Source organism: Meles meles, chromosome 13 (genome assembly GCF_922984935.1).
Source record: "Meles meles chromosome 13, mMelMel3.1 paternal haplotype, whole genome shotgun sequence".
NCBI classification, from domain to species: Eukaryota; Metazoa; Chordata; class Mammalia; order Carnivora; family Mustelidae; genus Meles; species Meles meles.
In genome coordinates, this window is record NC_060078.1 from 31032229 (window position 1) to 31047080 (window position 14852).

The 14852-nt window shown below is 53.7% G+C and overlaps 1 protein-coding gene across 2 annotated transcripts; it reads right to left on the reverse strand.

The window, feature by feature from the left end:
* Positions 1–4473: 4473 nt before the first annotated feature.
* Positions 4474–12095, reverse strand: TYSND1 (trypsin like peroxisomal matrix peptidase 1). Of its 2 annotated transcripts, XM_046027182.1 has the most exons (4): positions 10801–12095; positions 8958–9088; positions 8269–8454; positions 4474–6810 (listed from the first exon to the last, which is right to left on the reverse strand). In XM_046027182.1, exons 1-4 carry the CDS (start codon positions 11979–11981, stop codon positions 6593–6595), a joined length of 1716 nt encoding a protein of 571 aa, XP_045883138.1. In that variant the 5' UTR covers positions 11982–12095; the 3' UTR covers positions 4474–6592. The 2 variants fall into 2 exon arrangements, with proteins under 2 accessions (XP_045883138.1, XP_045883139.1); XM_046027183.1 differs by lacking the exons at positions 4474–6810; positions 8269–8454 and having other exon boundaries at positions 8964–9138.
* Between the last annotated feature and the right edge of the window lie 2757 nt (positions 12096–14852).

Here is a 14852-nt window from a genome sequence, read left to right on the forward strand (position 1 = left end):
AGAGGCAACCCTTAACTCTGGCGAGCCTGGTAAGTACTTTCCTTTTGCTCCTGTATTTCCAGCGAAATGTATAAGCCTCAAAGAACAGGGGGAAATTCCCTGTTTCCTCTTCTCTCCCCCAGAATGTGGTTTGGTTATAGTGCTTCCAGCTGTGGAAACACTGTATTCACAAGGGTAGAATTCTACTGCTGGGCCATCTGGACCCCCGAACTGAATGGCTCAAATTCAACAGAAGGGCATTTCTTGCTGGGTGTCAGTACCAGGCCAGTGGACAGGTTCGTGAAGCTGCCCCCTGCTTCACACAGAGTCATCCTGGAACCAGCCAGCCAGAGGCCATCTTTAACAAGTGGCTTCTGACCTCTTTTAGGAGTCCCCTCCATTCCCATCAAGGGGAGGGGGTGAGAGCGAAGAGGTTGTTGTTATACGCAGGCCTGGAATGGTATGCCTCCCTTCTGCTCTCATTCTGTGAGCTGGAACTCATGGACACACCCGCTGTGCAAGGGGCCAGGAAACACAGTCTAGCACATACCCAGGAGTACGAGGGATGCTGGTAAGCTAGGTCTTAGCTTCCCTGGTTTTCTTCCTGCACCTCTGCTTGTCTCTTCTTGGCCCCCTGGCAGGCTCGGACTCTGCCTCTGTCCTGTTAACACTGGCAGCCCCAGGCCCTTCACTGAGCCTGCATCCAGCCTCATGTACAACGCAGACAGCCGTGCAGGGCTTCTCCACCCCACCACCCCCCACCCCAGCCCAGGAACCCAGCCATTGCAAGACCTGAGAGGACAATGGGTCCAATCAGACATCTGGTCCCTTGGGCATTTATGGAGGGAATTTTGAAAACGGGGTGTGTGATAAGGAGAGCTAGAGGTCAAAGGGCCTGGACAGAAGGGCCAGAAAGGTCTGGATGGCCAAATGCAAACTGTACTTACAACGAAGGACAGACCCTGCGTGCAGAGGAGGCCGGAAGAGGAGGAACAAAGCAGAGAGGATGCCGGATCCTCACGTATCCCTAGTGGCCCCTAGAGCCTCCCCAGGTTGAGGAGGTTTCTGGCACCTGTCCACAAGGTTCTGAACACTAAACCTGTTTTTATTTAGGTAGAAGTGAGTCTTTGTTTCTAAGGCAGCACTAAAGTAAGACCCAGTTTGGCAGGGTCAGCAGCTCAGCCAGAGGTCCTTCTGTGGTGTGGGGGTCCTGCCAGGGAGCTTCTGCCCAGCCAGGGACATTTCCCACCTGCCCCTTGCTTCTGGGTGGGGGCCAATTCTGGCTGAAGGACAGTGAACAGTAATGAGATGCATCACTTCTGGTCTGAAGCAGTTAAGAAGCAAAGGTGGCTTCCTTCCCTCTTCCTAATTGATGTAGGAAACAAAGGCAGAAGAAAAATTATTAAATTTCCTTCCTACCTACAGCCCATGTAAGGCGGTGCTCCAAAAACCATGGGAAGTGTTAGGGTCCGTGATCAAAGGAATGAGACCGACACAAAGCGAAAGTCAAGCAAAGCTTTATTTCGCGCCAAGCATCGAAAATCAAACCGACCAGTCAGGGCTGTCTCTTACAAAGAGGCGACGACGACCAGGACACCAACCCCGATTACTTCCCTTACCCGATGATTCCCCCTACCTGACGATTCCCCCTACCCCACGACTCCCCCTACCCGACAACGGCTGCTACCCCATGGCTCCCCTACCCAACGACGGTACTCCTGGTGGCACTGCTCCCTGATGAGGCCGCTTCCAGATGATGACAAGGCGGCTTCCCCATGATGATGCTCCGGCAGTGTTGCTCTCTGGCGAGGCCGCCGCCCAGCTGGCAAGGCCGCTGCTGAGGTGACCAGGCTGCTGAGGCTGCTCCCAATGGCTCCCCTACCAGCTACTCTGACTCCGCCTGCTATCTCTCCCTGCAGCCTCACTTTTTTTTACAGTTTTTATAGAGGTGGTTGAGCCCCGCCCACACACAGGTGGCCAATGGGATTGCAATACACAGAGAAAACTGCACAGTCATGCTAGGTCTGCCACACACAGAAAAAAACTGCTAGGTAACACAGAGGTGGCCAATTGAATTTCAATTTACCCTAGTAGATATATGTGCTCCCCACTGATTGGATGTCTTCACCTGGCCTGACCTGCCCTTGTATCTAGGCTTTGCAAGTAAGTTCCTCTGGGAGGGGTGGGGTCAATCTAAGTTCACTACATAAACACAAAATGACTCCCTCTGGCCAACCAGGCCCTTACAGGAAGATGCCAAAAGAGGGAACAGAGAAGCTAGTTTGAAGGAGCTCCCAACAGCCAATAGGCAGAATGACATTCCTCTAGGGACACAACTGCCTCGATCTTAATACTTTGCTGAGGGCAAAAGACAATCCTATCCCGAACCCCCACCCCCCACCGATCCTGTAAGTCTACTTTAACATATAAAATTTCCTTTAGAAATTTCCTTTATCTCTAAACCACCTAGATATGTGTTGGCAATCACTCCCTCCCCTCACCCAGGGAATTGGCCCACGGATATACATCTGAAGGGTTTCATGACTCGGGTTTTATTAAATGGTAATAAATGACTTTTCCCCAACAATGACTAGCCCCCTCAAGGTCCTGGAAACCTTGCTTCCAAATTCCTTAGAGACTCATGCTATCTCTAACCCCCTCCCAATTTGAAAGTCTATAACGGGCCACTCCTCATGACCCCGGTGCAGCTTTTTCTGCCCATGGGTCCTGTCCCTGTGCTGTAATAAAACCACCTTTTTTGTACCAAAGATGTCTCAAGAATTCTTTCTTAGCTGTTGGCTTTGATCCCTAATGTCTTTCCTACATCACCAGTGAAGTATGAAAAAAAAAAAAAAATCAGTGGGTAGATTTGTGGGGAGCGGTAATGGTGGTCCATATGAGAAGGGCATCAGAGCATGGGCAGAGGCAGCCCAAGGGGGTCAGAAGATCGGCCACATGCAGGGGATGGAGCAAGCAAGTACCTGTATTTCTCACCGACAGGAGGGAGAACACATAGGAATAGGGGAGAGCAAGAAGGAACCTTGTGGCATTTAATACAAATCAGTACTCTTGGTGGTAACTCAAGGCTTACCATATACAGAGACCGAAACATATACAGATGGAGGGTCTACCCCAGAAGCAGCAACACCTCAGAACCATAAGCACACCTTGTACCTAGATCTTGGCTTCTAAACACCATTTTCCAGTAGTCAGAACCCTGGAGAAATGTCTGGCTCCAGGGAAAGTACAAGGCAAGCCCAGCACATTTTTGTTTGGAAGGCTGTGCTCAAAGAACAATGGGAAGATGCCGAAAGAAGGAACAGAGAAGCTAGTTTGAAGGAGATCCCACCAGCCAACAGACAACTTCGGCCTCAAAGCACATAGACAAAAGCAACAGACAATTTCAGCATCGAAATAAATAATGACAATAATAGATTATAATCCATAGAAGAAAATATGAATCCATGAGTCCAAACAGGTACAATTAAACAAATGTAAGGGAAAGCTCTTACATCAGAATGCCCGCTAATAAATGTCAGAGGAATAGTGAAAATAAAGAACCATTTTGCAATGATTAAGGTTATCCAGCCAACAGACATAAATGGGTGATAAACATCGTGGGTGAAAGTGGGGTAAGGAACAGTGGATTTATATCATTTAAAGTGATTCACCACAAAATAGTTATTAATTACAAAGGGGGGGACCTTTAGGGCAGAGAAACCTCGCAGGTGCTGTCTTACTCAAATGACTGACATTATCATCTGTAATAGCACAAATATATGTCCGTACCCCCCAGTAGGTCACAATAAGAAGACGACATCACTAATGTGATCACCCCACCAAAGAGGCATATCCTGAATCTGATCAGGAGGAAGCTTGGACAGACTCAGGCTCAGGCACATTCTCTGTTTCCTTTAGGAAGATCAAGGGCATCAGACTCAGGAAAGAGGGAGGAAGTGCTCCAGGTAAAGGGGGGAATCAAAGCCATAGTGAGTAGGTGTAACTCATTATCCCAAATCAGACCTTTTTTTTTTTTTTTTTTTTTTTTTTAAAGATTTTATTTATTTATTTGACAGAGAGAAATCACAACTAGGCAGAGAGGCAGGCAGAGAGAGAGAGAGAGAGAGGGAAGCAGGCTCGCCGCTGAGCAGAGAGCCCGATGCGGGACTCGATCCCAGGACCCTGAGATCATGACCTGAGCCGAAGGCAGCGGCCTAACCCACTGAGCCACCCAGGCGCCCCCAGACCTTTTTTTACAAAGAACGTCACAGGGGCGTTTGGCAAAAGTGGAATGGGGTGTCTAGGTGAAGGGTGTCTGGGAATTCTTGCAACCTTACTGCATGTTAAATTGTTTCAAAATAAAATTATTTTTTAAAAAAAGCAGCAGGAATTGGGGTGCCTGGGTGGCTCCGTTGGTGAAGCATCTGCCTTGGGCTCAGGTCATGATCTCAGTGTCTTGGGATCGCATCCCACATCAGGCTCCCTGCTCAGCGGGGAGTCTGCTTCTCCCTCTCCCTCTACTCCTCCCCAGGGCTCATACCCTCTCTCGCTCAAATAAATAAAATCTAAAAAAATAAATAAAAAAGGTAGAAGAAAAAGAAGCAGGACTAGATCTGTCTCTTCCCCCATCCACCCGCCAGTTGGAGCAGACATGGCAGAGGACTCTGCGGGACCAGAGGGAAGGAGCCTCAGTCCCTCGACCACCCCTGCACCAGAGCCCCCTTCCCTTCCTGGCTGGTCAGGTCTGCTACTTTCGACTCCACATAAACTTCTATTGTCTGAAGCCGCTGAGCTGGGGGTGGGGGGATCCTGCTTTATCCTGACTCATCTCCTTACTCAACAGCCCACTGTATTTCTCCACTTGAGGTCCCACAGACACCCCGAGGAAACATCTTGCCCCCAAACTCATCAGCTGTATTGCTGTCCTCGTCAAGAAACGCAGGCGCATCTGCCCTTTCTCTCTCGGTGTTGTCCTGGCTCCTGTCCCATCACTGGGTCTCCTCCATGCCCACCCGTCCTGCTTCAGCCTTCTCCCCGACCTGGCCCCATGGAGGTGGTTCCCCAGCCCACCATCCTGCTCCTTTCGAATTCCCCTCCACTTAGCACTGCCTAGAACACACACGGCTCACACTTCCTTGTCCCAGTTCCTGCTGCTCTCTAACTGAACACCCTGTGTCCACGCCATCACGTGAAGACCTACTCTCCTCTCAGCGTTCAGCTCCTAAGACACCTTGAGGAGACCTTACCTGATCCCCTCTCCCTAAGGCCCTAGGACACAGCCCATCGCACTAATGGGCTGACACACCAGTCTCCCCAGAATGCCGAGCTCCTTGGTACCCACTAGAAGGAATATTCCCCTCCCACGCCCAGCTAACTCAGCCCCCAGCCCTCACCCCCTGCTGCCACTACTTTACTATGGGGTTTCTCTCAAGCTAACTTTGGCGTCTGGACCATTCTGAAGCTGTGAAGAGGAGAACAACCATCGCAGGAGTTTTTGTTGTCCAGTTGACACTCAACAGGCAGATGCTGGAAATGAAGTATTCCCGGCGATTCTCTTGGCTTAGAGTTAGTCCCCCAGTCACCACGCCCACAATGGCATTCAACCTGTCAATGACTTCACAGTCTTTTCCTGAGGGGGAACACATGCAGGACCCTGGATATGCAGTACATGTTCTTGACTTGCAAGGCTGGTCTTAGCTCCTTGGGGCCATGGTCTCCTTCATACCTTGAACTCCCCAACACACCCTCCGGGCCTAGTATAGGCCTGGATGCATCCTGGCTGCTCTGGAAGCCCTTACTGCCCGGCCAAGACCGCCACCTTCTGGGGGCTGCGAGCCTTGAACAGTGCTGACTGGCACCATAGGCCTGAGGCCAGGCCCATCTGGCATGAGAGTATCCCCCAAGCTTACATCCCCGCCAAGAAAGCAGGACAGAAAAGGTATATTTCTGTGCCTGGCGGTTTCCTCTTCCAATTCAACTTTTACAACAAAGAAGAAAAAAGAACCTGATATATAGAAGCAGAGTTTCTCCTAGACATCCTCTTTATCCCCAACCCCCAGCGAGACACATTCTACTCCCATGAGATCCCTGAGGCCCATTTTATGGGCAGGAAAGTAAAGGCACTGTGGCAGAGTGCCGCTGGAGGTCAGTGACACCCAACTTATGAAGACCCATGAATCCTAACCTTCAGGGACTCCACCTAGAGACGCAGCTGATCCAGAAAGATGGTCAGGGCTGGCCTCTCTGCCGAGGGTTTCTAAATAACACAGCTGCTCTGGCGGCCAGCAGCCATCAGGAGACAGAACAGACGCAAAGCCGGGGCTGGCCCTGCCCTCTGCTGGCCTCTATTTCTCAGGACCAGGGCTGTTGTGTGCCCACACGGGGCTCCCCAGAAGGAGAAATAACACAGCTAAGTCTAGTGCCGGTGGGCAGACTGAGGTGAGGGCTCAAAAGGGCACCCTGAAACAGGCTGCCAGGTTGGAGACCCATGGGGTCTGGTCCCAATTCCAGAACTGAACAAGGTGGGGGGGGGGTGCACCCTGTCCGCATCCCAAGGCTGCTGCTTGCTATGGCGTAAAACAGGGGCTCTTCTCTCCAGAAACCTGACGCTGTCTCACAGCTTGCTCCGCGGGGCCTTGGTCAGGGGCCGCTGTAGCCGCCACACCACCTTCACGGGCTCCGTGGCGCTATCCAGCTGGCGGAGGCCATCCAGGTCCCCCGTCTGCCTATACCGCCACAGGGCCGGCTGCAGCACCGAGACGGGAATGCTGAAGTTCAGGTGAGGGTAGGTGGCACCCGTGTTATTGTCCCGGGTGTTGCTGGCCACAATGCCTGTGGAGGGGTCAAAGAGGAAAGGGGGTGTGAGCTGGGGGACAGACGTACGGATGTACGGATGGGAGCTGAGGCCCATCCCCAGCCTGGAGCCTTGCCAGAATAGTACAGTCCCTGCCTGCCCCTCACCAACCTTCTCCTCACGTCACTGCAAAACGGTCCTCAGAACCAGGAAAGTCACCTCTTGGAGCAATGCTTGTGACTGAAATACAGGATGCGTTCAGATGTTGCCGGTGATTCCATGAGAGCTTTCTCTGCTCCGGGATGCAATCCAGGGCCCCGGCAGCCTCTGGCTCCTGTCTCTAGAGTCTTCTCCTGTCTGCATCAGTTCCCCTCTTTCCCCACCGTTCGTAGCTTTGACACTTGGAGGAGCACGGGTCAGCTGTGCCGTAGAAGGTCCCTTAGACTGGGGTCACCCGGTGTTTCCTCACGGTAAGCATGAGGTCTGACATGCTTGGGAATACCGTCCCGTGCCCTTTTCCGGGCGACCCACCGGGAGGTGGAGGAGGTCTGTCGGCACGTCTGTGATGCTAGCTAACCTCCATCACTTGGCTAAGATGCTGTCTGCCGGCTGCTCTACAGTGGGCAACAGACTGTGGGCAAGTGCCTAGGAAACTTGGGAAAACAGTTTTGCTGGCTCAAGACAAAGAGAACCATCCACACTTCAACACTGGCTCTAGCTGGTCAATCTGTTTCTCGCGGGGCTGTGAGGTAGGGATTCCGCCAGTACTATGTGTTCCACAGCTGAAGAAGTAAGGGATTCCACTCCCGCTAGCTAGCACAGGGCGAGGTTCCTCATGACCTCAGAAGTAAGGGAAGTGGAAGCACCACGGGGGTCCTGGTGCCAGCGTGCAGGTGGAGGCGTCCACGTGTGCTCACAGTTGGCTTTTTTTTTTTTTTTAATGGACGGACTATTTTGTTTTTTATTACCAAAATTTTAAAATGGAAAGATTGAACAACCACATATTTTTTTTTAAGGGGGGGGTCACAGTTGCTAGCGAACAGCTGCAGAACTGGGCCCTGTTAACCCCACAGTCCCATGTCAGGAGGCCGCGGGGTGCTGGAGTGGGGTGCCGTTCACCCCGCGTCACCCCTGATGCTCCACTCCCTGCTGTCTTCCCTCCCGCACTCATTCACTTGACCTGTGACTCTTGGACTAATCCAACTCTTGAGTGTCACAGATCCAACGAGGTGTGGGGACTTTCCTGAGGTGACAGGGTGGCTTAGAGGCAGAGAAGGAACCGGGACTCAGATCTCTTCCCTCCCTGCTCAGCGTCTGTCCCTCTCCGCCCTCGAGAGCACAAGCGTCTGGCAACTTTGGCTCACTGCCTCTTGGGCATCGGGCCCACCAATGTCCCAAGCCAAGGGTGGCTCCCGGGGCAGGATGCCCAGCACTCACTAAATGGCACTGAGGCTCCGGCAAGGGCAAGGTTGAGAGAGGGCAAAGGGGCTGCTTACCCAGGAGGTCTCCTGTGCAGGTGGAGAAGAGGGGTCCCCCGCTGGAGCCGCCATGCACGGCACAGGTGGTCTGGAGCATCACCGGTCTGCCGTCCACCCGTACCACAGCGGACAGGATACCTGAGGTCACCGAGGGCCCACAAGCCTGGCCAAAGATGCCGAAGCCCACCACGCTGACAGCTTCTCCTGCCCAGCGAGAAAAGAGGGCGAAGGCAGGGAGTCGCCTCTGTCTGACAGGACTCACACGCTCCCCATCCTGCTCCCTGCCCTCTCCAAAGTCCCAACCTTCCCTGCTGCTCAGATACTCCCGCCTCCAGGGAGTCGGCCCCAGGTCCCCACGGGAAGAGCTCAGCCCCTCCACATGACACCGCTGCAGGACCTCAGGGGGAAAAAAAGATGTGCCTTACCCTTCACGGGGACCCTAGCATCCGCCCCCAACACACACACACACCCACCATGCCTAGGACCTGACGCATGCTGGGCACAAGCAGGGAAACCTCCAAGAGCAACCCAGCCAGAGTGCCGAAGGCAGGCTGACTTCATCCCAGACTCATGCCACAGTCATCATTCCACCAGGGGCAAGGCAGGGAGCCCGCCTAGGGAACCGGGCCCCCGATCTAGAGGGTTCGAGTGCCCAGCACTTTGCTTCCTAAGGTCCGCCCCAGACCACAAAGCACCCTGTCCTTTACCTTCTTGGAAATGCTCAGCCAGTACCGGCAGGGGGACATCGTGTAGGTCTTCCTCCAGGCTCACTAGTGCTACATCATAGGGACAGGTCTCCTGGGTGGCAAACACGACACGTCCCCAGATTGTGGCACTCCTGGGAGCAAGGGAAACAAAGTGACACGCTAACTTTCTGACCCTTCAGCGCTGGAAGGAAGCAAAGGGATAACAGTGACTCTAGAAGTCACGGACTTGAGGGGTCTGGCGTCGGCCCTGACACGTGCCAGGCAGGCATCTCTGGGCACACCCCTCGGCCGTCCTGGGGTACTTCCAATCATAAGCTTCACACTTTGATGTAAGCTCCCTGCGTCTCACCGTATTCCTAACCCCTGACACCTGGAGAGTGCTGTGGGCCGGCTCAGGTGTTAATGCTCTGTGCACCCCATTTCATTTAGTTCCCATCGAAGCCCTAAGAACCACTTGTGGTTCTAAATGGCACTGGTGTTATCGCCATTTGAAATGGCACATCTGAGGCCCAGAGAGGTTGAGTAACTTCCTCAAGGTCACGCGGTTAAGTGGCAGAAGCCAGGTCAAACATTCCCGGTGTTTTCCTTCACGGTCTCATTGCAGGAAAACAATCCTGCGAGTCGGTGGGGCAGACGTAGGATTTCAACGCTGTGTCCCTGTTTACATACATACATACACCCTGGCACATCTCTGCTCTGTGTGTCCCAGACTGTGTTCCAAGACTTTACAAGTCAACTCAGGGAGAGGCAGCATAGACTGGCTTGCCTCGGATCACAGAGGGGCCCCCTGTCATACTCTGCAGGAACAGCTTCCAGCAGACCCCGTGGGCTCCCCAGAAACAAGTGTGTGTGTTGTCAGGCGCGGGGGAGTGGTTACCACTCCTGCTGGAATTCCTCATTACCCTCTTCCTTATAGCGCCGTGGCCGCCCTGCTGGCTGTGCGGGGGTGGGGGGTGGCGGTGTTTAACCCTGGAAAGGGATTTGGAAAGGCCTGGGCTGCAAGGCTGGCCTGAGCCGGGTACAGAACCTCAGGCGTTAACAAAAAGGCGCAATACCGCTCCGCTCTTGCCTAAGTCTGGCACCTGGGAGGTCCACAGAAACAGACCACATCCTAGAAACTAAGCCAGGAAGCCAAGGCTGCTGTCCCTGCTACCGGGCAAAAGGAAGGAAAGGAGGGCAAGGGCCCTTTCCCTGCAGAGACGGAAGTGACTGAAGTCCAAACCTGGCTGCCAGGATCATCCAAAGATTGTTCCAGTGCGGCTGTGGGCTCCGCCCCACTCCTACATTCTAACTAGGTGTAACTCCACACATGTAATTTTTACCCGGATGGCAAGTTCTGCTTAAGATCTAAGAGAGCGATCAAGTAGAGTTAAGAGGCTCCTCTCCTGACCCCAGGAAGGCAGCATTCTGGGCCTCTGAGACCTCACCACCCCTCTCAGGGGAGACAGAACAGGGTGGGGAAGTCACCTTCCAAGGAGCCTAGTGGTGTGTGTGGGAGCAGGGCTATGAGACAGCAGAGCTCATAAGGAATTCAAGCTGGGAGAGGGTGCTCAAAGATGCCCGCCCAGCCAGGGATGCTGGGACTCCGCCCTGCCCCCCAATCCAGAGCTGCCTGACATTTTGCTCAAGCCCCGCTCACCCCATGCCAAGAAGGAGGCCCCCCGAACGCCCTACACTAAGGTTGTGAATGCCGAGGAAGAGCGCAGGGACTCAGGTCTCTGTCCGCGCTACACCGTCAAAGCATCAGCGTGACGCCAGAAGGCCTCCATTATCCTCAGAGTTACGATCTGACACCCCCACCCCCCCGGGGCGGGCAGAGTTGGGGCAACCTTGCGGGCCTTACTTAGGGGGCGTGGCGCGCACCAGGACCCTGGACGCCTCCCGAGGGGCCACATGTCGGCAGGTCACCACAAGGCGGGGCGCCACCGCCACTCCAGAGCCCCAGACGGTGCCGCACTCCACCAGCACGGCCGCAGCCGCCCACGGGGGGCCGGGGTCTCGGAGAGGCAGGCCCCACGGGGCGCCCATCTCCTGCGGCAGGAGGGCGGCCAGGGCGCGGGGGCCGGTACCCAAGCGGCCGAGTGCGGCTCGAGCGGCGCGCAGGAGAGGGGCGGCAGCGCAGAGCAGCGTGAGGCCCACCCACTCGCGGGCCTTCCAGCAGAGGGGCGCGGCCACCAGCGCCACGAGCGCCCCCGCGGGCCGCGCAGCGAAGACGCCGCCGCCCTCGGTGCCCGGCAGGCAGCGCGCGTCGGTGAGCAGCAGCGGACCGGTGGCGTTGCTGAGCACGCCGCGGCTGAGCGTGTTGAGGAAGATGTCGGGGCAGAAGGCCCCGAACGGGGAGCCACAGGCCAGCAGCGGCGCGCCCTTGGGCACGGCCCCGAGAGGCGCCACGGCCACGGCCGGCCCGCGCTCCTCCGCCGCCGCCGCCTCCTCCTCTTCCTCCGGCTCGGGTCGCACGCGCAGCAGCGCGAACCATCCCAGCGCTCTCAGCTGGTCCTCCTCCTCCTCCTCCGACACCTCGTCGTCCGGCGCCGCGTTCGCGAAGCGCCACTGCTCGGCCGCCTCGCCCCCGAAGAGGCGCGCGAAGTGGGCTCGGAAGGCCGGGCAGCTCAGCAGCAGCAGCAGCTCGGCCGGCCGCGGGGGCTGTAGGAGCCGCCCGCGGGGCCGAGCCGGCGGGTCGGGCTCCGGACCGGCGCACTGGGGCGTGCACAAGCCGGGACGGCCCCTCTCCGCGCGGCCTGTGGGGCTCGCGGCTGCCAGACCCCACTGCACGTGCAGGCGCAGGTCGTCACCGCAACTGTCGCTGGGCAGGAAGGAGGCGCCGGCCGCTGTCAGCGCCGCGCTCCCGGCCCGCAGGAAGGGGGTGAAGATGCCCCCGTGGCACAGCACCAGGTCCGGGCCGCGGCTCAGGATCACTCCGCTGCAGCTCCACGAGTCCGCCTCGGCCTGCCCGGCCCGGGAGGCGCTCACCACGCAACCCGCTTTCTCGGCCGCCCTCATGGAGGGCCCCCACTGCCGCGTCATGGCCTCCAGAACGGTGCACCCGGGGTTTCCAGAGAAACGACGGAGAGACCGAGATTCCCGGTCGGGCCCCGCGCGGGTCCCACTCAGCGTCACCCAAAGCTGCAAGCGAGAGCTGCAAACACGGACTCCAGCCTTCCTCGTCGGACCCGATTGGCTAAGCCCCAACTTGCCCGCCCCCATTGGCTGGGCTAGGGCCGGGCCCTGACTGGCTGCCCAGGCTGACCCCGTCCCTTTCCCCGCCCCCGCCCCCCCCCCCCCCCGCCCCAGTTCGTTCTAGCCGCCTGTGCCATCTAGGGGCCGAAGCAGTCCAGGAGGATAAACTCAGGGAGAGTGGACGGCGTGTGGTTTTACCGAGAGACGGGGTTCGGGCAAGACAGAGTACCTTTGCTGTTCGTTGGGCTGCAGGAAAAAGAATAGAAATGAGGGCTGACGTGGCTAGACTTGTCCAGGCAGTGATAGGACCTGAGTATCCGCTCAGGTCTAAAACAGCAGCTTCTGGCCCCGGGCTTGATAAGGGCAAGGAAATCCTTGGCCCTTTGGCCGAGTTAGTAATTTGAAATTTTGTAAGTAAACCCTAGAGCAATCCACTAGGTAGCACGCAGCTCACAGGACTACACCTTCGATGCCAAAGCCTGAGACAAAACGGATGAAAACTGGGTTTGCGCAAAGTAAAATTGCCCTTTAAAACTATGAACAGTAACTGAAGTAAAAATTTTCAATTCTACAACCCTGTACTTTGCAGTGTGCATTTTTCCCATACATTTATAACCACCACCTAGGATGTATCTAGGTTAGAGGCCCAACACTCTTTCAGTAAAGGGCCAGAGCCTCAGTGGAACAGCAGTTGGGGACCAGACACTCTCCAACACCCCAAGTCTGCAGCTGTAGCAGGCAAAACCTGGGAAATGGATGGCTGTGCTCCGGTACAAGTTTCCTTATGGACACTGAAATTTGAATTTTATGTCACAAGACAGCATTCTTTTATCCCCCCACCCCACCCACACAGGTTATACAAAAACAGGCAACAGCCCAGAAGATTGTAGTGCATTATTTATGCAGGCATTAACAAAAATGATTCAATTACTACTTAAATTACATAACCTTTCTGCCTCAATTTCTGGATGAAACTAATGCTGTTTTATCCAGTAAGCCTACTGAAGAAAGTTAAATGACCCACCATAGTATGAGGTGAGACTGAAATAAGCAGTCTAACATAGCAGGCATGGTCTTCTTTCGGCTCTGTGACACCCAAGATACCTCCATCACAGGAAAATCTAATTATCCCAACTTCCTAGCAATTAAGAGTTCCTTTCTCTCTGGAGTCCCATGATTCTCCCTCAATGACGCTCAAGCCTCCAGCATGAACCATGATGTGTCAGGTTTTTCTGTTTACAGCACATTAAAGAGTCCCAAGTCACAGCTGGCAGCCAAGGTGAGCCCCCTTGAGTGCTGGGCTCACTGACTCAGTCAGTACTTCTCATGTCCCACTCCGACTCAAACGACACAGATATTATATATAAACATAGGACCCATGGCATCATTTTAGTAACAGGGACATTCGTTTCAATCACAAGATGCCTCTAACACTTTTAATACTTGGACAAAAGGACCTGTTGCATTTTGCTTCCATTCTATTTGTCCCATTGCTTTAGTTTTAGAATCTCATTTGGGTTTTCTAAAAACAAGGCTTCCTACAAACCTGGTAAATGCACAAGCACACATTTCATTTCTTTCCTTGTTTTAACAAATGTAGCATTCAACCCAATCTCTCCAATTTTGTATAAAATGGTGAATGGTAAACAGCTAAACTGGCCCTAGTCCTTAGTAACATGTTAATGTGAGATTTTGCTAAAAAAGCACACCACCAGTCCTGGGATCACATGTTCGAAGCCTCTCGAGTTTATGACTTGGGATGAAATGTGTGAATTGGCCTAGCCCTTTTTTTTTTCCTCCCAGTAGCAAAACCTGTCTCTCATAACCTTTGTAAATATTTCTTTCCCCAAGTAGGAAACAACTTTTGCTTCATCACCCCCACCACACAAACAACAAATGTCAAGACACATTCAAACCCAGAACAAAGCCTCGCAAATAAATGAAAAAATAAATGGCACAAGAAAGCAAGTCTGTTTTAACTTTTTATTAAAATGCTTAGGATACAGATTGACTTTCTTTTGTAAATGACTGTTTTAACTTTTCCTGAAATAGGACACATATGCACTCTGATAAAACAGAATGAAAAGTCTCAATTCATGGGAGTTCCTGTACAAAGCTCTGATCCTCTCTGTTAAGAGCCAAGCTCCTCACAGCTGCTTCTTTTGCAATCTTTTCATAGGAACAGCGTTTTCTGTGGAGCAGGAAATAGACAGATGCCAGACTTTTCAATCCCCTCTTTCTCCAGTGGCCAAAATAAACCACTTTCACAAAGAGCTGAGCTGTGTAGAATCCATAGTTTTCTAGCTTGCTACGAAGTGATCAGGGACCAAGAGGAAAACACAAAACCAAAAACAAGAAAACTAGCGCTGTAATCATACTTCTCAAGTCTCTGGATAAAGAAGTACGGGTTACCTTTAACCAAAGGAAATTAAAATTATGCACGTTAACTACCTAGTTCATTCACCATTAGCTAGATTTGTTCATTTAAGGCTTTCACCCTTTCCAAACCAACAGTTTTGTTGCAATCCAGCTATGCTTGCTAACAGAAGGAAAGGCACGCTCTTCCTAGATTTATCCTTTACTGAGCCTCTGCATTTGTACCTAGCAGTGAGAAAGTATGCTTTCCTAATAGGTTGGTACTGAAGACTGACAATGAGAAGTCCTAATTAAAGAGTAACACTCCTACTCACCCCTGGAATGTTACCCACACTTCCCTAC